Genomic DNA, 21,381 nt, shown 5'->3' on the forward strand with positions numbered 1-21,381 from the left:
TTCTTTTTTTTTTTTTTCTTACAGAACTTCCTTATGGCTGGGAAAAGATAGAGGACCCTCAGTATGGGACATACTATGTCGAGTAAGTCTGTTCCCTCCGTTCATATCCTCCCAACTGTGCTTCCTCCGAGATTATGCAGCCTTAGGGCATCCGCGGTGCAGACCCCATGCCCCTCGTCAGCTCGCAGGGTTTTCCGGGAGGGGAGGCGGGGAGAGGGCCTGAGCCTCACTCACCGATGCTGGGCTTCCTGGAGTTGGCTCTGGAGGGAATCGAGAGGGAAGGAGTTGGCTCTGAGTCTTACAAGTAAGTATAGAATTCACCCCAACTCAGTAGACCCTTCGAGAAGTCCCGCCTCGACCCTCCAGACCTCCACCCTCCGAAACCTTTGTTTCGGAGCCCATGCTCTCCTATCAGCTTCAGCTCTCGGTCGAATTTACCCCAACTTCTCTTAGTCTATTGGGAATCGAGAGGGAAGCTGCCGGATGATGAGTAGTTATGGGTGCGACTGCAGCCTCCACCGAGAGAGGTGGACAGCAGGCTGTGGGGTGGGGGCGCGGGACGGGTGAACACTGAGGCCTTTCTACTAGCACGGACGCTGTAGGGTCCGAGAACAGTGGGGAACTGTAATGTAAGGGCAGCATGTTCCATGTGACCCAGAGCGCTGAAGTGTCTGATTAAAAGTGTCCTCTTTTACGGAATGAACCACGGAAAATGTAGTAAGGGATTTTTTTTGAGGGGGGGTATGGTGAGGGGGGAGATGAATGAAAGTTGCTCCTTACACAGCTGTTTTGGTTAAATTTAAACACATATGTTGGCGGGCATTCCAAGCCCCTGCCTTTGTTAGCCTGAGAAATTAAGATGGCATCAACATCTAATTTTTCTCTCCGTTCTCCCTTTATCAAATTGTTGTTATGACCATTGGGGCTGCTTTCCTTCCAAATGCTCTCGATAAAATTCTGACCTCGGGCGTCTAGTGCCAGGCAAACAGCTGCATGAGAAATGCTACTGTTTCCCGGGAAACGGAAGCCTGAACCTGCTGCCTGGGCAGTGAAGGCGAAGTGACATTATTACCTGCAAAAGCAGCAAACCTGAGACCCTTCTAGCTCTATGACGGCTTATTAATTTTTTATTACTTGTTGGCAAAAACAAATGCCACTTCCTGGTATTTGTCCTGAAAGTAAGTACCTCTGACTCCAGTTGTACTAGTAACTCTAGTGTTTATTCCTGTGTGTGTGTGTGTGTGTGTGTGTGGATTGTCCTCAAGTCACTGGTCAGGGAAGTTTGGGGAAATCCTTAAAAATGTAACTTGTACCCAAAGGAAGTGACTAGCTTGACGCTTAGGTCTCTAACTTCTCAACGTCAGTATTTTGGCTCCTTTGCAAGGCTGTGCTAATTGTATGTCCCTTGTGCGATTTAATGTCTTGCTGCTACTGTGATGTGAAAAGTATACAGCAGCTCTTTGGTTATGTTTCTCTAAAGCATATGTAGTGAAAATAAAGAAACAATTATTTTTTAAGTCCAGGGCGTATTTGAAGGCCAACCAGAAAGGTCTCGTGAGATTTTCCCCCCCGGTAGCTTAGTCTGTTGGGATTGGTGGGCACAGGCCGGAGGTTTCTGAGATAATGGTCCTCAGGCTCTTATCGTCCATCCCAAACGCATTCGAACCCGTGGTCGGGAGGTGAAAGCCCTTTGCCTGTTAGAAACCCTTGGGCCCGAGGGTGCAGGCGTCACTAAGGCTGTAATGTTGAAGCAACTTCAGGACAGACCCTGGAGCGACCCGCCCCGGTGGCCGCGGAGGTCCGGGTCAGAGCAGCACGGCAGGATTGGCTGTGGCTGTTCCCAGAACCGGCTCGTTTCACAGGAGGGTGATGGATTGGATGAAGGCAGAGCAGGCTGTGCTCGAGAGGCACGTCCCCGTGGAGCCCGCGGAGCTGTGGAATGTGGCTGGGTTCCCAGATGAGTGAGGTTGGAATCTGGACCGCAGGCCTCGCAGTCATCCGCGGCGAGTTTGCTGATGGAGATAAAAAGCTGTTACTTGAATGGCTACTCTCTGGCTCGCTCCGTTTGTCAAACCAGATGGCACGGAGATCGCTCTTGGCAGGAGCCTCGCCGTAGTAGCACCAACTGCGGTGGCAGTGTTTCTGTGTCGGTATTTAGTTCATTGTACGAGATTCGGAAACGGATTAATCTATTTCTGAAAATGAAATTGTTCCAAAAATGTGACGGCAGGCCTTCCCAAAGAATGCCTGTATGTATTAGGAATGATGTTTTCTTATTGTTTCGCATCAAATGCTTCAGTGCACCTCGGCGACAAAGTCCAAATAGACGTCTGCTCTAATATCTCAGGTTCTTCCTAAAAGAATAATGGTTTTGTTGGCTGAGATGAATTTTAAAAATCCACATAGCATACATGGACCTTTAGTGCAGATGAGATTCCGAATTATATGTAATATATCTGATCATGCTTCTTTGCTACCCTTGTTTAATTTTTCTGATAATCTTCCATCTCCTCTCTTACTTCACAGCTAGTTCTGTGGAAAACAAAATCTGTTCCATTTAGCAATAGTGTGGATTACATAGTAACTGAATGAAAAGGAGAGTGTTTTTACTTTTTTGTTTTGTTTTTGGGTGGCATTGATCTAGGTACCTATGGTGACAGGTGCAGTTACTCCCTTCACGACAATCTTAGATTCTTCTGTCAGAGAATTTTCAGGGTTCCTCATTTGCATACTTCCGGTCTCTTCTCCCACTCATTGCAAAGAGGACAAATACAAATGACTACTTTTATGTTCTAATGCCTGGGCTGAAAGTCATTCTAGCCCTAGATGGCATTGGGGGTGAGCCAAGGTCCTTGCTAAACAAGTTTATTCCTTTTTTTTTTAAGGGTCAGTTTCTGGTTGTTTTATTTTTTCAAGAATACGAAAATGTCAGTACTTAATAAATAAGTGTAAAAATAGTACCTCGCCTAACACCAGGAGTCTTCATTTTCTCAGAGGGTTGCAGGTAGCTCAGCTGATAAGGCGCCCCTCGTGGTAAGAGGCAGAAACATGCTTGAGTTTTAGTGACATCAGAACCCAAAGAGTGTCTGTCACGCAGAACTTGCCTCCGTTAGAGCTCCGAGACGAAGTAGCGCATCTTGTCTCGGCGTTAACACTGCACTTGACACAGAGACACAGAGGCCTAGCCGCTCCCCCGCCTCCACCTTTCATGTCCACACGTGGCCAAGTAATCATCCAAGTGCGTGACTCTTTTTGTGCAGATTCTATAAACCTCAGCCCCTCTAAAGGCAATCATAATGTGAAATTCTGTTGACGTGATGTTTAATTGTTGGTGTTCACTAACGCCACTTTTTTAAAAACGGGTTTCACTGGATGATGCGTATCATCTGGCTGAAATAGATCTGTGCTTCGGAAGGGCTCGAATGTCATTCCCGTCTGTCGCTTCTGTATTAGACCCGTTGGTGCTCCTAAGCACCTGGGCAGTGGTTGCATTTTACCACGACCTGGTAACCAGTGCCCTGTCCCTCTGTGCTGCTTCCCGACTCCTGTTGGCTGATCGCTCACCCTGTTCGTCTCCCTCTGCTCTGCTCTTCGCTGTCGACTTGTACGCTTTCCGGGAGTCCACTGTGAATGTCCCCAATTCAGCAAGGCCAGTTACACTTGCGTGGTATTTACATAATCCATTTAATCATTTTATAATGATGTAAGCATTTAAGCGTGGAAGAGTTGTTCTGTGCTATCATTTGGTAAAAGCAAACCTCTTTCTTAGTTGCTGCTACGTCGATGCAGGTGAGGCCGTGGAAAAGTCGGTACATTTCTAGAAGGCTCTGTACTTGGATTTCTTCAGAAGTGTCTTTACAGCTGCTTCAGTTTAGAGAAATGTAAAACCCTCCTGCTATTTAAAAAATTAATCCATTACCAGACAGCTCTGATTGCATCGGTATGAGGGCTTCTCCTGCGGTTTGAAGCTGCCGTTGGCTATTTGGGGTACGTTGATGAAGAAGCTGAGCGCCTGCCTCCACAGCTTGGACTGCTAGGCACCTTCTCCAACTTTTCTTTGTTACGAAAGCCCTCCTGCTGTGGCCTGTCATCTCCTGTGTGTCCCATGCCTGAAGGGACCCATTTGTCCCTTACGCCATGGTGACAGAATGGCCTGATAGTCTGTTTTAAAATAATGTAACTCGCCCTAACCGGTTTGGCTCAGCGGATAGAGCGTCGGCCTGCAGACTGAAGGGTCCCGGGTTCGATTCTGGTCAAGGGCATGTATCTTGGTTGCGGGCACATCCCCAGTAGGGGGTGTGCAGGAGGCATCTGATCAATGTTTCTCTCTCATCGATGTTTCTAACTCTCTATCCCTCTCCCTTCCTCTCTGTAAAAAAAATCAATAAAATATATTAAAAATAAAATAAAATAATGTAACTCTTCCATCTTAAACTGAAATGCCTGTTTTCTTTTCTCCATTAACAGCCACCTTAACCAGAAAACCCAGTTTGAGAACCCAGTGGAGGAAGCCAAGAGGAAAAAGCAGTCAGGGCAGGCTGATACGGGGCCTTCCAAACCAGGTAGGGGTCTTTCCTGACCGTGACATTCACATACGGAACGAACGGAAAGCGACTGAGCCTTTCCTTGTTGGGGCTCTCACATTCTACAGAGAACATCTAACTTTTGTTGCTGTAAAAACAGGACTCATCGTAATAAAGCAGCAGAGGTTTTGAGGCCACTGAGAGTTTCTCATGCTGCTTATACAGAAAGTGTGAAATTGTTGGGAGCCGGGACTGAAGCCTTTGCTATGGGTTTGAGGCTCTGATGTGAAGATCGAATTGTTTCGTAGTAAAGTTTAAGGCCAGGGCAGTGTCAGATCTCTCATTCATTGTGTCTCCCAAGCTAATTGCTTAGGTCTGATACCAGAACCTATTCAGGATCCCTCATTAACTGATATGAACAAATACTAAAGAAAGTCACCATATTACCTGCCTCTCAAATGGGAAGGTGTTAATAATACTAGGGTCATGTGGGGAACATTTTGAAACAATAGATCCTGAGAATTTGGGGAGCCTCGCCCATGCGTACTTTGAAAACGCTGCCCAGAAATTTCTCACATTCTATTCACCCCTCCCCATCTCTCCCTTCCTCCCTCTGTCATTAGTAGCCCTATGAACGGCCTTTGTGGTCATGCTGTGAGGTTGAGCAGCTCCCCACCTCGGTTGCCCATGAGAGAAACATTCTTTCTTACAGCTGCTCCTAGTTCCCCGCTTAAGTTTTCATTTGATTTAGCCAAATATTTTTAGTATAACCAATATTTTTGAGCACCTACCATTTGCCCAGTGCTTTGCTAGACGTATGGTATTCAAAACCGATTGGGGGCGGGGAAGGGAGGGGAGCGATTAGGGGTAAGACCGGTCTTGCCCTCAAGAGCTCACAGCGGTGCGTACCAAGTGGAGTGGACGCAGAGTGCGCGTCCCTGACTTTCAGGAGCTTAATACTGAGCTGTCCCTCCCACTTTGACTCCAGATAAGGGAGTCTTTGGTGTGAGAGGAAATAAGTACAAACAAGGAGGAAAAGCAGGTGCGTTTACCTTTCAAATAACATGGAAGAACCTTAGAAAAGAGGAATGACTCTTTTATTTTTCAGTGATTCAGTTTATGAATTTAAATTCTAACTGTTCTATTACATTAGAGTCCCTCTAATTTTTTCTTTCTCTGTGGGTCGTTATATTTAAATTATATAGACGACCTTGAATATTGCCTTCAAGGGCCCTGTTCATTGTAGGGATTTTTGTTCTCAGACCCATTTCTCGCCCTAACCGGTTTGGCTCAGTGGTTAGAGCGTCAGCCTGCGGACTGAAGGGTCCAGGTTCAATCCCGGTCGAGGGCATGTACCTTAGTTGCGGGCACATCCCCAGTAGGAGGTGTGCAGGAAGCAGCTGATCGATGTTTCTCTCTCATCGATGTTTCCAACTCTCTATCCCTCTCCCTTCCTCTCTGTAAAAAAATCAATAAAATATATTTTAAAAAAAAACAAAAACCATTTCTCATTTTCGCACAGACACAGAAAAGTCCCACTTCACGCGGGATCCGTCCCAGCTTAAAGGCATCCTGGTCCGGGCATCATTGAAAAAAAGCACGATGGGCTTCGGTTTTACCATCATCGGAGGAGACAGGCCTGACGAGTTCCTGCAAGTGAAGAATGTGCTGAAAGACGGCCCTGCCGCTCAGGACGGGAAAATTGCACCAGGTGAGCAATTTAATAAACAAGTAAGTGTGTGTGTCCTGGATATTATACACCATCGCCATTCGCCTGTGCGGCAGCGGCCCAGGCTCAAGCATTTTTAAATTTCTGTAGCAAAAATGTACGAGTAAGCCCTGGTTCAGTTGGTTGGGCATCGTCCCACGCACAGAAAGGTTGCTAGTTCTATTCCCCGCCAGGGCACATGCCCAAGTAGTAGGCTCGATCCAAGGTAGGAGGTGTGCAGGAGACACCCCGAATGTTTGCTCTCACATTGATGTTTCTCTCTCTCTCTTTCCCACTGCCTTTCCCTCCCTCTAAAATAATAATAATAATAATAATAATAATAAAACTAAATATTTTTAAATTGTATGAATAAGTAGATAATTCTATAAAAAACATCAATATTATTATATATAATTTTATATAGAGAACTAAATAATACAACTGAAGACTTCTGTGTTAAAATAATTTATCCTTTAAGTGCATACTAGTTTTACTTTTTTTTATTTTATTGATTTGAGAGGGGGAGAGAAAGAGAGAGAGAGAGAGAGAGAGAGACATCAATCTGTTGTTCCAACCATTAATGCATTCAGTGGTTGATTCTTGTATGTGCCCTGACAGGGATCTACCCCCAACCTAAGGACAGCACTCTAACCAACGGAGCGACCTGGCCCAGCCAAAGTGCATACGAGCTTTGAGGGAGGGCCATCTTTGCAAATAACTGGAAACTTAGAGGAAATGCATTAATTTTTTAATAGTTTGTATAATTTTGAAATAACCCTTTGGCTGGACTAAGCTAAAGACTTATGAACCATCTCAGAAATCTTGAGTGTTTGGATTTCTTCGATTATGTGGGGTATTTTTGGAGCTACCTAACATTGACCTATAACCTGTTTTGAAAAATGATCCATGGTGATGTTTATAGTGACGCCGCACAAATGGTTATGTTCCGAGTTTTCTCCCAGGTTGTCTTGTTTGCTTGTTTGCTTGGTCTCACTGGTCGGGAATAAAGCTGAGCAGCTCTGTGAAAAATGAGAGACGTGGATATTGCCATTGCTACAGAGCTGCATGAATTTGTGTTTAATAGCTTTTCTAACTTCTTCATTTCTAGAAAGTTTTCTGTGGCTGACAGTGTCTGTGGCAGAGGGGATTCAGGACTAGTTACAGACTATGAGGGAGGCTCAAACACATTTTTCCAGAAGGGTTTAGTATCCCACTGAGTTCGCTTCCCATACTGTTGACTTGACTTTTCTAATCCTCTGTTAGTTCACACACCATGTAGGCCGCACATGGACAGCTCCCGCCGCCATAGTACTTTTCATGGTGGATGTTAGGATATGGGATCTCTCAAATTATTCCTTCCCATTTAGGTGATAGAGACTCAAAACATGAAACTTAAAATAACCAAAAGTTGTATTTGTAAAGAAAATTATTTTTAGCTCTCCTCTGTTACTTTATAAAATAAACTCTAGAGATTAAAATGAATAATAAGGGGTTTTTTTTAGTTCTCAATTTTGACTTTTTGAACATTTTGTCCATGAAGTGGACATTGTATATGCTGTTGGGATTTCATAATATTCAGATTTGTCTACATTTATCTAACTTGCACAGCAATATAATACTTCCATGAAAATTCTGGGATTTTAACTAGGGGAGGAAAAGTCAAAACTTTGTTTCTAATTAGTCTAATTTCTGTATCTTCTTAGATTATGGGCAAATTTCCACAGACTAATGTTTTTTAATACCATTCATGTCGATTTTTTTAAAAAATATGTTTTCATTGATTTCAGAGAGAGGAAGGGAGAGAGAGAGAGAGAGAGAGAGAGAGAGAGAGAGAGAGAATGAATATCATTGATTGGCTGCCTCCTGCACGCCCCTGACCTGGGATGGAGCCCACAATCCATGCAGGAGCCTGATCAGGAGTCAACCTTTCAGTGCCTGGGCAACACCCAACCAACTGAGCCACACTGGCCAAGGCTGGTCATAACCTTTTAAATAGTCATATTCAAAAAAATAAAAGCAGCAAACGGATAAGACAACAGAACACATGTTTTAAAACTTAAGGTTGCATTAAAAACACACAGCTGATGAATGTCAAGTGGCAGTGGCCGTAATAATGTAAAATCAGGGAAGCAAAACCAACTTCAGGATGAATTTAGCTGACTTTTCAGTGTTTTAATATGTTCTCTGCTTCTGTGGACTGTTTTTGTGGCTTGCTTCTCCTTGTGAAATCAGAATGACAGCAAATTGAAACTCTAGAAAAATAAAAAATGCTAAAATACATTCATAACAACATTAGTCTAATCTTTCGCCCCACATTATGAATTTTAATGACATCTTAATGGCTTCTTAAAAGTCGAGAAACAAGGCAGTGTTTAAAGATGACCCGTTGGTACAAGTAGTCGGTGGAGTCCTTGCTCTCCCCGTCTGTGCACCGAACACCCAGTACAGCGCACGGAGCTTGTGTGGCCACGTGGGTGGGGCTCGGAGGACATGCTAACAATGACAGTATGAATTTGCAGTTATTCTCAGCATGCTTCCCTTGAGTGTGAGGTCATAAGCCTTTGCTGCAAAGATAATGAAGATTTATACATTTGTCTCCCCCAACAATAAAAACAAACTTATTTGGTGGTTGCAGTATTTCTAACACGATTATCTTCTACCAGGCGATGTTATTGTCGACATCAATGGCAGCTGCGTCCTGGGCCACACCCACGCAGATGTGGTCCAGATGTTTCAGCTGGTGCCCGTCAGTCAGTACGTCAACCTCACCTTGTGTCGCGGTTACCCGCTCCCGGACGACAACGAAGACCCTGCCGTGGACATGGTCGCTGCTACTCCCGTCATCAATGGACAGTCACTGACCAAGGGCGAGAACACTCAGGATTTTAAGTCGGGGGCGATGGCTCTGGACCAGAATGGAAAACCGGGACAGGTCCTGGTCGGTGACCGTCTCAACGGGCCGTCGGACGCGAGCGAGCAGCGAGCGTCCGTGGCCTCCTCGGCCAGCTCCCAACCCGAACTCGTGACTGTCCCTCTGATGAAGGGCCCTAAGGGCTTTGGGTTTGCGATTGCTGACAGCCCCACGGGACAGAAGGTGAAGATGATCCTGGACAGTCAGTGGTGCCCGGGCCTCCAGAAGGGGGACGTCATTAAGGAAATCTACCACCAGAACGTGCAGAACTTGACGCACCTCCAGGTGGTGGAGGTGCTGAAGCAGTTCCCAGTGGGCGCGGACGTGCCCCTGCTCATCCTGCGAGGAGGTGAGTGAAGCGCAGCCGCCGACGGTCGCTGCTCGCGCATGCTCATCTGTTGCTTGTCCTTCCTGCAGCGCAGAAGGTCTTCTCCCAGCAGACTCAGCTGGCCCTTCGTGGGCATGTTCCGGAAGGTTCTGTCTGACTGCTTCCGTAAGCAGTACCCTTTGCAGCAGATTCTTTAGTTTTAACGATTTCCCTCCTATCCATGCTGGATTCCCTTCCCTCTCTATTCGTTTAAAACTCTGATTTATGGCCTTAATGATAGAGAGCCACGCCGTGAAGTAGATCCTCTTCCTTTCGTTTTCTCTGTGAATGACAATGGGAGAAATTGACTCTCTCCACCCCTGGTGCTCGGCCCGGACCTCTGTGACGTGCAGGGATGCTGGAGCGGCCGGCTCGCGGGGACCGAGCGGAGGGTCAGACAGTGTGCTCATCTGTTCTGCAGGAACAGTCACGATAGCTTGCTTCCACCTTAAGCTTTAGTCTCTATCCTTAAAGGTTCATTAAACCCCACAGTGCTCACGTGAGAGAAATAAAGTTTTTATTTTCCGAGGTCCTCAGCCGACAGGAACTGCTCCGGGCCATTATACATCCCGTTCCCATGTTAACGGGCTTCCTTAAATCCACACCGGAGCGTGGCTGGTGCTCGGAAGAATAAAATCTGGCCTCCACTCTTCTCTCTCTGGCTTTTAGTTTTCATTTTTGAGGCACATGAGAAGTGTCACTGCATTGGGGCGTTTCCCCCCCCTTATTCTCATTTCTTGAACGAATTTGTTTCTTCCTCGGGGGGTGAGGCAGAAGGTGCTGAGGGTGCGGGAGAGCCTCTCTGCTGGGGCTGGAGGGTCCCCGGTCTCGGCGGACGTGGCGGACCAGCGTCGGGCGCAGTCGGGACGCCCTTTCCTGCCTTGCTCCCCGCTGGCCGTGCGGTGTAGGGAAGTTGTGCTACCCTCTCTGAACTTGGTTACCTCATCTGTAAAACGGTCGTAGCATTTGTGCCTCAGGATTGTCACAGAGATGAAATGAGGTCATCTGTGTGCGAGGCCTGGCACGCAGGAGGTGCCAGACAGAACCGCCCAGCCCACACCGTCGCAGCCAGATCATCCTGCACGTTAACTGCATTTGTGACCTGGAAATGCTTCCTGTTTTTAAAACTCGGCTTGTGTGTTTGTTTGTTTTTAAGGTCCTCCTTCACCCACGAAAACTGCCAAAACGGTGAGTACACAGGGGCCCTCGAACGCTCCTTCCCAGCACACAGCCCACCGCCCCTCTGCAAGGACCGCCCCCTGGGGGTGCCTGCGGGACGGGAGAAGTCGGGGTCACCCTCCCCGGGCTGTGTCAGACACTCGGGGAAGTCGGGGAGTCAGAAGAAGGCCCGCAGAGGAGCGCGGTGCTCTCGGGGTTCAGTGTGTGTGTGGAGGGACACGAGAGGCCCGGACAACAGTGCCTGCCCCCAGCAGTGCAGCGTGGGCACAGTGCCTGCTCAGGGCCCTGCTCTGCCCGGAGAGGAGCTCACGGAGGGCCGTGGACACTCCCCTCCTCTCCCTGTGCCCAGAGGGAAGACGTGGCTGCCTCGCCCAGTCTCATGGGGCTGTAAACGCCACATGCAGGTGACCTCGAGTGGAGGACTGAGCCAGACTCTCTAGAGAATTGTGGTCCCCTGTGCTCAGGCCGCTTGTCAAAGGGACAGGCTGTCAGCCTGAAACAGCGTTTCCTCAGCATCCCCCTGGGTCGCCGAGGAGCCGCCTGAAGGACCGTGTAGGGAACGAGACCTAAACAGGGAGGCACCAAATAATGCCGCAGACACCGTGTCAGGCGCACCGTGTGGCCGCTCACTTCAGCGCGAGTGTGGCCGCCGTGGTGTGGCTGCGATGGTGTGGTGTGGACGCACAGACACTTCACTGTGAATCTGCATCCGTTTTCGTTCGCTTGCGTTGGAGTCTGTCCTCTCACGAGGGAGAGGTGGTCGTGCTGAACTGTAAACCAGGGGCTGTTAAAGGACAGCCCATCGGAGGTGAAAGGGATGGGTCTTCCCTCACCCACCTGTGGGGTCCTCGGCAAAGCTGCTGTTCTGCGGATCAAAAGGAAAGGAACTCTGCCCTTTTATAGAGACTCTACCACTCAGGCCGGTGTGCTCGGAATTCGTTTTTTCCTGTTCAGTTAAAATTGCACTGTCGTTTCCTGCGTTCCTCTGGTTCCTCCAGGAATCATTGGTCACCTCTGTGCTTCTGTCTCTGCTTCATAATGGATGCTGGTGCAGCACGGTGACCCCAACGCTTCAGAACTGAAGGAGGTCTCCGATGACCCCACTGCTCGGACAGAATCCCAGGGCGCCTGGGGTGGGGGATGGGGTGGGGCGGGGGGGTGGGGGGGGGTGGGGCGGGGGGAGGGCTGTCCGCACCTCCCCCCCATCTGCCTGGTCCGGGTCAGCGAAGGGTCCCTCACCTTGCAGGGCAGGCCCCGCACTGCCCCCTGACAGACGGTGCCCCTGCAGCCCGCCAGGGTGGATTATTTCGTCTCCCGCCCCCTCCTCACAGTAATTCAGGACACACTGTTCTCAGAACCATACTTATTTCTTAGGCTGCTCATGGGGCTTCATTTTTAGGATGCTATTAAAGAGCTCATTTCGCTTGGCTATTATTTAGCGCAAGTTCCATCTGAATGGGGGAGCGTGGAACTGTCCTCCTCCAGTTCCCCCGCCTGCCGGCCTGGCAGGGGCGCGTCTCTGCTTCCGACACTTGAATCCGCCTCGGAGGTTCCCACTGAGCCGTCTTCCCCGCGGAGTTAGTTAGCACTTCCTGTCCAGTCGCGTAGAAAGAATATCATCCTCAACATCGTCCCTGGGCACTGGGTCCAGTGAGTGGGGAGGGGAGTTTCTCGAGAATTTTCTGTCTCCCTCCTGCTTCCCTTGGACGTGCTGCTAGCGCTGCCTCCGGCCTCCCTTCCTCTCCAGGCAGCGTGTGTGTGGGTGCAGGACAGGGCAGGAGGGCTCAGCCAGGCTACCGAAGGCCTCGCTGTTGGCATCCCTGCGAGCCTTTTCTAATGGTAGTGAACTGTGTCGACCGGCCCCTCGACAACCACCGTCAGTTGACATACCCGGTTCAGACAACCGTTTTATGAGTTCATCAGCCATCTGGCTGCTTAGAATACTAAGTAAAGCCCTCCTCCATTTCAGAAAACGGATAAAAAGGAACATTCGGGAAGCTCGGAGGCCGTGAATGAGCCCCTGCCGCAGCCTCTGCCTTTCCCACCCAGCATCGTCCGGTCCGGGTCCCCCAAGCTGGACCCCTCGGAGGTCTACCTGAAGTCCAAGACTTTATATGAAGATAAACGTAAGTAGTTGTGGGATGTCTCAGGAGAGCGTGCGACAGAATCAATGTGAATTTTTTTTAAAAAACTGGGACCTACCATCTTTCAAAACCATGTCGAAAAGTCACTTCTTCATTCCATCCTAATAGGGCTCTGGGTTTCTTCCATTCACATTCAACATGCATTCATTCGTTCATTTTCTTTTTCAAAACCACATAGTAAGTGCCTACTCTCTACCCAACATCAAAGTAATGGGAATACAGAGATAAATAAATAGGTTACAAAGGCCCTGCACCCGAAAAGATGGCGCCGCTCTGAGCGCTGGAGTCGGTCAGAGGCATGAGGGGAGCCGGCGATGGTTTGACTGTAGGGATGATGCTTCTGGACTGTGTCTTAGAAAGACGTTGCGGCAGGGGTGTGGGGGGTGATGACGCAGAGGGTGTGCCATCTGAGGAGGAACCCAGGAGCACGCCCTGCGGAGTCCCGCTGAGAGATGAGGGGGAGAGCGTAAGGCAGGAATTCAGGTCCACCCTCGTTTACTTCCTAATGCTAACCTCTTCCAAAGCAAAATTGCAAATTGAAGTAGGTTTGCTTTCTTAATGTATTTGTTTTTAGGAAAAAGGTCTAAATCTACCTTGGAAGAGATGTACGTAGATGGAAATGTTATAATTAATTTCATACTTATTTCACCAATGGTAGATGTTCACGGTGATTGTGCCAGGCCATATTCAAGGAAGAGGAAAACCAGGCATAAGCACCGCGAAGCAGTAATTTAAATGAGTGTGACTATGGAGAATCCCTTTCTTCAGATCCCACTCATGGCCTGACCCAGTCTTACACTTGATAGGAACTAGTCAGCCCCTTTGGGCCTCACCCACACAATAGATGAGTTGGGCTCATGAGGCCTCTTATCTCTAAAGTTCTAGGATTCTGAGAGCAAGTATTTCTCAGAAGAGATCGCTTCTAAGGAACATTGTCAGGAATGACTCTATACGGTAGCTCACTTTTGAAAGCACTACTCCCTGACATGTCTCTCTTTTCCCTTCCTGGCAAATGCTTCCTACGTACAAGTAACAGTCATGCTTTCGCAGAGATAAAGTTTTAGTCATGCAGTCGCTGTTCCTGACTTACTATTCGGATGATTACCCGCTGTGGGGTTAAGAGCCAGACCGTGGAAACCAAGCTGAGTTTAAACCTCAGCTCTGCCATTTCCCTCCATGTGACGCTGGGCCCTCAGTTTTCCCAGCTAGAAAATGGGGCCAATGATGGTGTTAACCGTTCCGTACTTCTAAAATAATATCATTTTGCAAAATTAGGCTAAGTCAGCAGTTCATGTGGAATGCTTTTCTGAAACCAAAGCATTAGGTCAGGAGCAGAACTAAGACAGTTTACGCACTCTCTTTTTCCAGGCTTTGCCCAAGTGTTAATTTAGGTAATTTACACGATCAAATATCAAACTTAAGTTAGGTAATTTTGAATTTAATATCGTAATGCTGACTTGAAGGCATGACGAGTTAATGGCAGTGTTAGCACTGAGCACATGAATGTGAGGGTAAATCTTTTTTTATATATTTTTTAAATTGATTTCAGAGAGGAAGGGAAAGGGAGAGAGAGATAGAAACCTCAACAATGAGAATCATGGATCGGCTGCCTCCTGCACGCCCCACACTGGGGATCGAGCCCGCAACCCGGGCATGTGCCCTGACTGGGAATCAAACCGTGACCTCTTGGTTCATGGGTGACTGCTCAACCCTGAGCCACACCGGCCAGGCATAAGGGTAAATCTTGATACAAAGTTTTGTTTGGAACTCAAAGCAAAGATTTACAATTGAATTATTATTTTTTTGTGGTGTTTCACTCTTGGGTAAATTTTTGCATCTCAGAACATTCTAAGGATGTAGTTTATTGAACTCTGTAATACTCTCCTACTAAATACTGAACTTAATTTCATTTTACTCCTTTTAACATAAACCACAGTATTTATTTATGTATTTAATATCTTCTGGTTTTCCTTAGCGCCAAACACCAAAGACTTGGATGTTTTTCTCCGGAAACAGGAATCGGGGTTCGGCTTCCGGGTGCTGGGAGGAGACGGCCCTGACCAAGCTGTGAGTGTGAATCCTGGGGACACGGCTGCTCCTGGGACAGCTGTTAAGTGGCAGTTTGGTAGAAGAGGGTGTTTTTGTCATTTTCTGTTTTGTTTGTTGTTGTTATTTTTAAAGATTTTGTTTTCTCTGTCAGTTTCGTTAACATGAGAAGAATTGCATTTCTATTAAGTGGCGTAGTCCCTCCTTAATTTGGTGCAGCTAAAGCTGGAGGTGAAAACTGGATATGTCGGCTATCAGTTAGACAGGAATTAATTTCTCTGTGTGCCTAGGGCTTATTTAAAACCCTGTCCTTCCTTTTGCCTTCATTAAAGAGATCTTAAGGCATTTTCCTTTTCTAAGAAACCTGTAATTCAAAATCCTATTTACCACGGTCACTCTGTCTTCCGTATGTTCCGCCAACAGCTGGCACGAGCCATGAATATTATGTCACCTCATCCGTATTACTCGCCTTATTATTAATGGGTTGACATTTTTATGCTCAGAAATTTGCCATTTCATTTGTTACCTATGAAACCAGAAAGATATAAAATAATTAATGTTTCTGTCCAGAAAGCATGAGGGTTATGTTTTGCAAAGCATTTAAAATCTAGAATTTTATTAATACACGATGCTCGTGTAAAATTAAAGAACAAATGTGGTGGATATCATTTTTAAGTTCTGCCCTTAGTTTGAATGACAAAGAAGTAAGGTGCTGCTTTAGAATTTAAAAATGTATTGAAGTGGGTTTTTTGTCTAAAATCTAGAAAGACTGAATTGTGATGATGCTTGGAAGTTAGGTGAGTAACAATAATCTTTTCAAATGACAGGCTTCCTTCTGTTTCTGAATAGAACGTTTGATTGCTGTCGTATAAATGTGTCCTAGTGAGTCCTATCGGTTACAGTTAATACAGTTTCCCCTATGTAGGCCAGGCATAGGAACCTTCATTATTTCTGATGATATAGTTCTGTTTGAGCCCGGCTGGTGTGGCTCAATGGTTGAGCATCGACAAATGAACCAAGAGGTACCGGTTAGATTCCTGGTCAGGGCACATGCCGGGGCTGCTGACTTGATCCCCACTAGGGGGCGTGCAGGAGGCAGCTAATCAATGTTTCTCTCTCATCATTGATGTTTCTCTCTCCCTTCCTCTTGCTCTAAAATCAACAAAAATATATTTTTTTAAAAAGAGAGAGTTTTGTTGGATTGCTTCCTGTTTTGTTGGCACTCATAGTGGTGACATTTTAAAAATTTATCTCAAACAACTTGGAAGAAACCTTTCTCTTCAATGTCAGGTTTTGGCAGCTCTGAAGTTAGCCCCAGCACTGGGGCCTGCCTAATTATAGGACTTTCCCTGCAGCCAGCGGAATGACCTAGACACGCTCACCTGGAAGCCACTGTACCTTAGCCACTCTGTCCCCTAAAAATAGTCACTGCTTTGAGATTTAGGAACCAGAAATGCTTCTGTTTGATGTACTGAACTTGGACTGATAGCGGTATGTGTCGGCAGCGGCGTGAGAATTATCCAGCTGCTGTGAACAGCGTGTGAGAGATTTTCCTGATGGCGACAGACTTTTGTCTACTCTTGTGGCTGCCCCACAGAATTGGGCTTTTGAGTTGAACGGTTTGGTTTTGTTGCAGTGATGGTGGTGATGGTGGCACTTTTTCAAGTTATTGCGCAACTCGGTGTTGTCTGTCTTCTTCGTGCCCCACCCGAGGGCCCAGAAGGGATGGTGTGGGTACTTACAGGGCCGCTGTGGATGGCGAACCTATGACACGCGTGTCAGAGGTGACACGCGAACTCATTTTTTGGGTTGATTTTTCTTTGTTAAATGGCATTTACATATATAAAATAAATATCAAAAATATAAGTCTTTGTTTTACCCTGGTTGCAAATATCAAAAAATTTCTATGTGTGACACGGCACCAGAGTTAAGTTAGGGTTTTTCAAAATGCTGACACACCGAGCTCAAAAGGTTCGCCATCACTGGTCTACGATGTCGCCTTTCTAAATAGGACCGGCCCAGAGCTGAGCTGCCGTAACCTGTCGGTTTGCACAGCGCTGGGTCGGGAAGCCTTAACCAGTAGTTAAGGGTCTTGGCCGGCTGTCTTGTCAGATCTACATCGGGGCCATCATCCCTCTGGGTGCCGCCGAGAAGGACGGCCGGCTGCGCGCGGCCGACGAGCTGATGTGCATCGACGGGATCCCCGTGAAGGGCAAGTCCCACAAGCAGGTCTTGGACCTCATGACCACGGCTGCTCGCAACGGCCACGTGCTCCTAACCGTCAGGAGGAAGATCTTCTACGGAGGTACTCGCACCCGCTGCATCCGATGAGTTAAAAGGAACAGAGACCCGGCCCCTTTCCCGGGAGGGGGAGGAGGGTTTGCAGGCTCTTTTACATAATCTGTGGAATAGTGTGTGAGACAGCCCATTGGGCGGGACCCAGGACCTCACTGGGGAAGGCCATGGAAGGTCAGAAGGATTCAGAAACAATAATCACACTAAAAAAGAAAAAGGTGGGGGTCCATAATAAAATTAGGTTAATATATTGATGATTTTACCAGGTTAAACCTGCTTTCTGAAAACAAATACAAAGTTATCTAGTCGTACTGAGGCGTCCCACTCGCTGAATATCAAAAGATTTTGGATCCTGATGAAATCCTACATATTCAGAGGACAGAACGCCTCCACTTGAGAAGTTTTGGTATAATGTAATTTAATATTTATTGGGTGCTTACTGTGTCCCAGGCCTATGGATTCTGTCATTTAACCTTTACCACGCTGTGATGTAAATACTGTCATGATCTGGTTTTCCAGTTATTCCCAGAAAGGTTGGGAGACACAGAACTGGCGGGGACTGAAGTGGGTGTTTAATTACAGAGCCCGCCGTCTAGTCTGTGCGCTCAGATACGAATCTCTCTCACATTTTTCTCATCAACAGCTTTGTGAATGTTAGATAGGAATTTTGAGAGGTGAATTCTTGCCACTTACAGTCTTAAAAGGACAGCCCTGTAGTGCGGACGGTGAGCCCCCCGGAGGTGGGGGCACGGACCCCTTCAGTGAGGGGCGCCCACGCGGCACAGCAAGGACGTCCAGTGTCTGCTGATGCGATGGTCTTTGCATTCCCTTTTTTTTCTTTATTGATTAAGGTCTTTGCATTACCCTGAAAGAGCGAGGCGCTGTGTTTCTGATGGCAGCATCCTAAGCAAAGCCCGCCGCGCTTCGGGAAGATGGGGTGTTTAGGGGTGCACACAGATGCCAGTGCACGTCGCCTCCGTGTGGTCCTGGGCTCAGAACAGAACCACACGCAGGGGAACGGCCTGGCCACCCGCCGCTGGCTCGCTCCTGGGCGGCATCGGAGGCAGCGTCAGGCCCACTTGGTATCACTGGAGGCATTTAGCTAATTCATCCTGACCGTGAATTATGCCCTGAAATCCTTCATTTTTTTCATTAGTGATTGGACGTTGGTGGCACTTGGTTGAGATTCAAAAGCAGTCCTAGGATCGTGTCGATTTTGAGCCAAAATAGACAATGTCTTTTGTAGTCATCGATGGTGGTGTGTTGTGGTTGTTAACGGTGGCTTGTATCAATGTATGGCACAACATTTGCCAATTTAAAAAAATCAGTTAGGACTAACTTCTCTTCTTTCTCCAAGGATAAGATCCTTGGAGAGAAAGGGGGACGTTAACTGGCCATTTGCTGGGGACGCCGTGGGCCGACTCTGCCCAGAGAGGTTGCTGTTCTGTGGGCAGCTCGCCACGTGCCTGCGAACTGCTCCTGGCTCCCTCGCCCGGTGCCATCACCAGGAAACTGCGGCCTAAATGCCGCTGCTGTGTGGGAGCGCGGTCCCACCTGTGATGGACGGCACCCTGTCCTGGTGCAGCCGCTGCCCAGGAGTCACGAAGCTCAGCCCGGCTCTCAGGGCCATTGAAAGTTGATCTTAAAGGGAAGCTTACTGTGCCATTTCTCATCATTGGCACTTGTTAAAATCACTGGTCAAGGGTAAAACCTTTCTGGAATTCTAACAGTTTCAAGAACTGTTTTCCTATCAAATTTGACAGAAACTTTGAAAACCCCCTTGGCAGTGAGTCCCATTGTGTATTTCTCCAGGTGTTGACGTTAAGGCTGTTTCAGTCCGCAGGCAGCTGCCGCCCACATCTGCTCTCAGATTATGCCCAGAGCTTGGCGGGCAGCTTTTCTATTCTGTTATTAGGAGCTAATTTTTGTGTGACAAGCTTAAGCACAAAAACGCTTTCGTGCTCAAAAAAATTATGATGTTATTGATCATGTTTATTGTAGAGAAACAGCCTGAGGATGACAGCGCCCAAGCCTTCCTCTCGACACAGAATGGGTCTCCACGCCTGAACCGAGCGGACGCCGCAGCCAGGCCCGCGCCCCCGGAGGCCTATGAGGTCGTCTTGCAGCGGAAGGAGAATGAAGGGTTCGGCTTCGTCATCCTCACCTCCAAAACCAAGCCGCCCCCAGGAGGTGAGGGCCGCTGGGCCTGCCGTCGCCACCTCCGGGTCCAGCTTCCTGAGTCTCCCACTGAGGTTCACGAAACTGACCGGGCATGAGGCTCAGGTGGCTTAGAGACGTTACTCTTTAAGAACGATGAATATTTTCTTGGTTTTCCAATGAGGTGACCTGGCTCAACCTCCTAGTTCATGTGTCATCTCAGACTCCAGGAACGAAGGGTTCGTGGCTCGGTTCACATCGGGATTCTATGGCAGTATGTGGGGGACGGGACCTGACTCCTAGTCAGAGGACAGTGCCGAGTGTTTTCATGTGGCTTTTTTAATTAGGAGAAATCGTGTATGCAGCAGTGAATGCCATGCTAGAAGCAACTGAGAGGAAGCAAAACAGATTAACAGAAAACCCTTGACCCAAATATGTCTTCAGTTGTCCCTTTGTGTTATTTAACAGTAATTGCCATATTTTACCTCTAAAGCGACCTTCTTGTGCATGCTTCATTGAAAGGCAAACATTTTGTCAGAACCTTTGGAAATTAATCTAGATATCCAGAACTGGCGTAACGGAATATGCTCATCTGTGAGGGATGAATGTATTCACTCCCTCACCAGAGAGGAATTACTTCCAGTATGTTCAGGGCTGTTATGATTCACCAAATAGAAAATGTGTCTCATCTTAGTGTTTCTAAGAAATAATTATCTCTAAATGTAATTAGAAAATCCAGATGAATAAGAGAACCGGCAAATGATTCTTTATGTATCATGTTTGTCTGGTAACGTTTTTCTAAGTCAGGCGATAAGCATCTCTGACCACATGACAGATGCCTCTTGTCTTTGCCTGTGGGTTGATTTCTTGGGTCGTGAGATCCTTTCAGACGAGATGGTCACTAAAATCTTAGTGACAAAAGCCAACACTTTTGGGAGCCCAACGAATTTGCAGAAATCTCGCCAAAACGAATGCCCGCGTGTGGAGGAGGAAGCCGGTGACATGATGAGTTATGGCTCTAGTGTCAGGCCACTGCTCACTGCTACTACTTTCCCTTTTCCATAAGCAGTTGCTATGGTAACACTTGGAACTGTCTCTGGTGCTGTGAGGATGATTATGTGGCCTGATTCAAAAACTGAAAGAAAGCAGCTTTTAGGTGCCTTTTATGTTATGTCATTGGAAATCAGGATTTCCAAAAACAACCATTTCAGATCATCGTATTCTAAACCTCAGAGCGTACAATAACCCAGCCTTTCAGATTAACCAAGACAATGAAAGATTATTACTCGGTATGATGGATGCTACGCACTTTTTATATCGAAGCTATTCCTTTTCTCGGACTATAAAATCAGGGGGGAGTCTACCTTCACCATAAAACTGAGCAATATGGAAAAATTTGGTAAAATCAGTTGCATTACTTAAAAAGTAATTTCTTGCTGTTCCGGTGGCTGTGTGCGCCATGGGTCTCTATAAGATAGTGTCAGCGGTGTTGGGCTCTGTGACCTGGCGACCTTGGGTTCAGGCCCTGCTGGGGTCTTGTAACAGTTTCTGATCTGGGCACGTGGTTTCCCCTCTAAGAGCTCCAGGTTCCTCTGTGAGGGGAGGACGGTGGTACCGATTCCTGTCTCGCTTGTGTCTGCGGATTAAAGGAGCTACAGCCCAGAGGCCCGTAGCCTGGACCGGCGCTAGCCGGTAGCCGCTGCCGCCACCGCCATTCTCCTCGGCATTATTTGTGAAATTGTTTGTCACTGTCTCTTGATCTTTTTTTAAAAGAAACTTTGAGAAGTTTATTAATACTTGAGTAATGAGATGGGAAAGAAAGCTCAATTAGAATGTAAGAGCGAGGCAGCAGCTAATGTGCGGCAGGAAATGAGTGTTTGCAGCTCATTAATTATCAGCTTGCATAGTAAATTCGGCTGAGGTTGGCACTGCATCTTACATCAAGTACTTGGGATTTCAGTCGGGTGCAAAGCCAGAAGTGATCATCTCACTGACATGCTCGTTAACGGGCTCACAAGACGCCGAGCTGCGAGCAGCCTCCTAGGACCCCG

The 21,381-nt window shown here is 47.4% G+C and overlaps 1 protein-coding gene across 2 annotated transcripts in view; it reads left to right on the forward strand.

The window, feature by feature from the left end:
* The window catches only part of MAGI3 (membrane associated guanylate kinase, WW and PDZ domain containing 3), a 144,072-nt gene that overhangs the window by 109,561 nt on the left and 13,130 nt on the right, over window positions 1-21,381 (forward strand). For both annotated transcript variants that reach the window (XM_070396698.1, XM_070396699.1), the window contains exons 7-15: window positions 25-82; window positions 4,468-4,562; window positions 6,046-6,234; window positions 8,895-9,491; window positions 10,666-10,697; window positions 12,658-12,814; window positions 14,808-14,899; window positions 16,991-17,183; window positions 19,175-19,363. In XM_070396698.1, the coding sequence (XP_070252799.1) occupies window positions 25-82; window positions 4,468-4,562; window positions 6,046-6,234; window positions 8,895-9,491; window positions 10,666-10,697; window positions 12,658-12,814; window positions 14,808-14,899; window positions 16,991-17,183; window positions 19,175-19,363 (1,602 nt within the window). The remainder of the gene's footprint in view (window positions 1-24; window positions 83-4,467; window positions 4,563-6,045; window positions 6,235-8,894; window positions 9,492-10,665; window positions 10,698-12,657; window positions 12,815-14,807; window positions 14,900-16,990; window positions 17,184-19,174; window positions 19,364-21,381) is intronic.

The sequence above is a fragment of the Myotis yumanensis genome, unplaced genomic scaffold (genome assembly GCF_028538775.1).
Source record: "Myotis yumanensis isolate MYYU_CA2020_CCGP unplaced genomic scaffold, mMyoYum1.0.hap1 SCAF_17, whole genome shotgun sequence".
NCBI lineage: Eukaryota > Metazoa > Chordata > Mammalia > Chiroptera > Vespertilionidae > Myotis > Myotis yumanensis.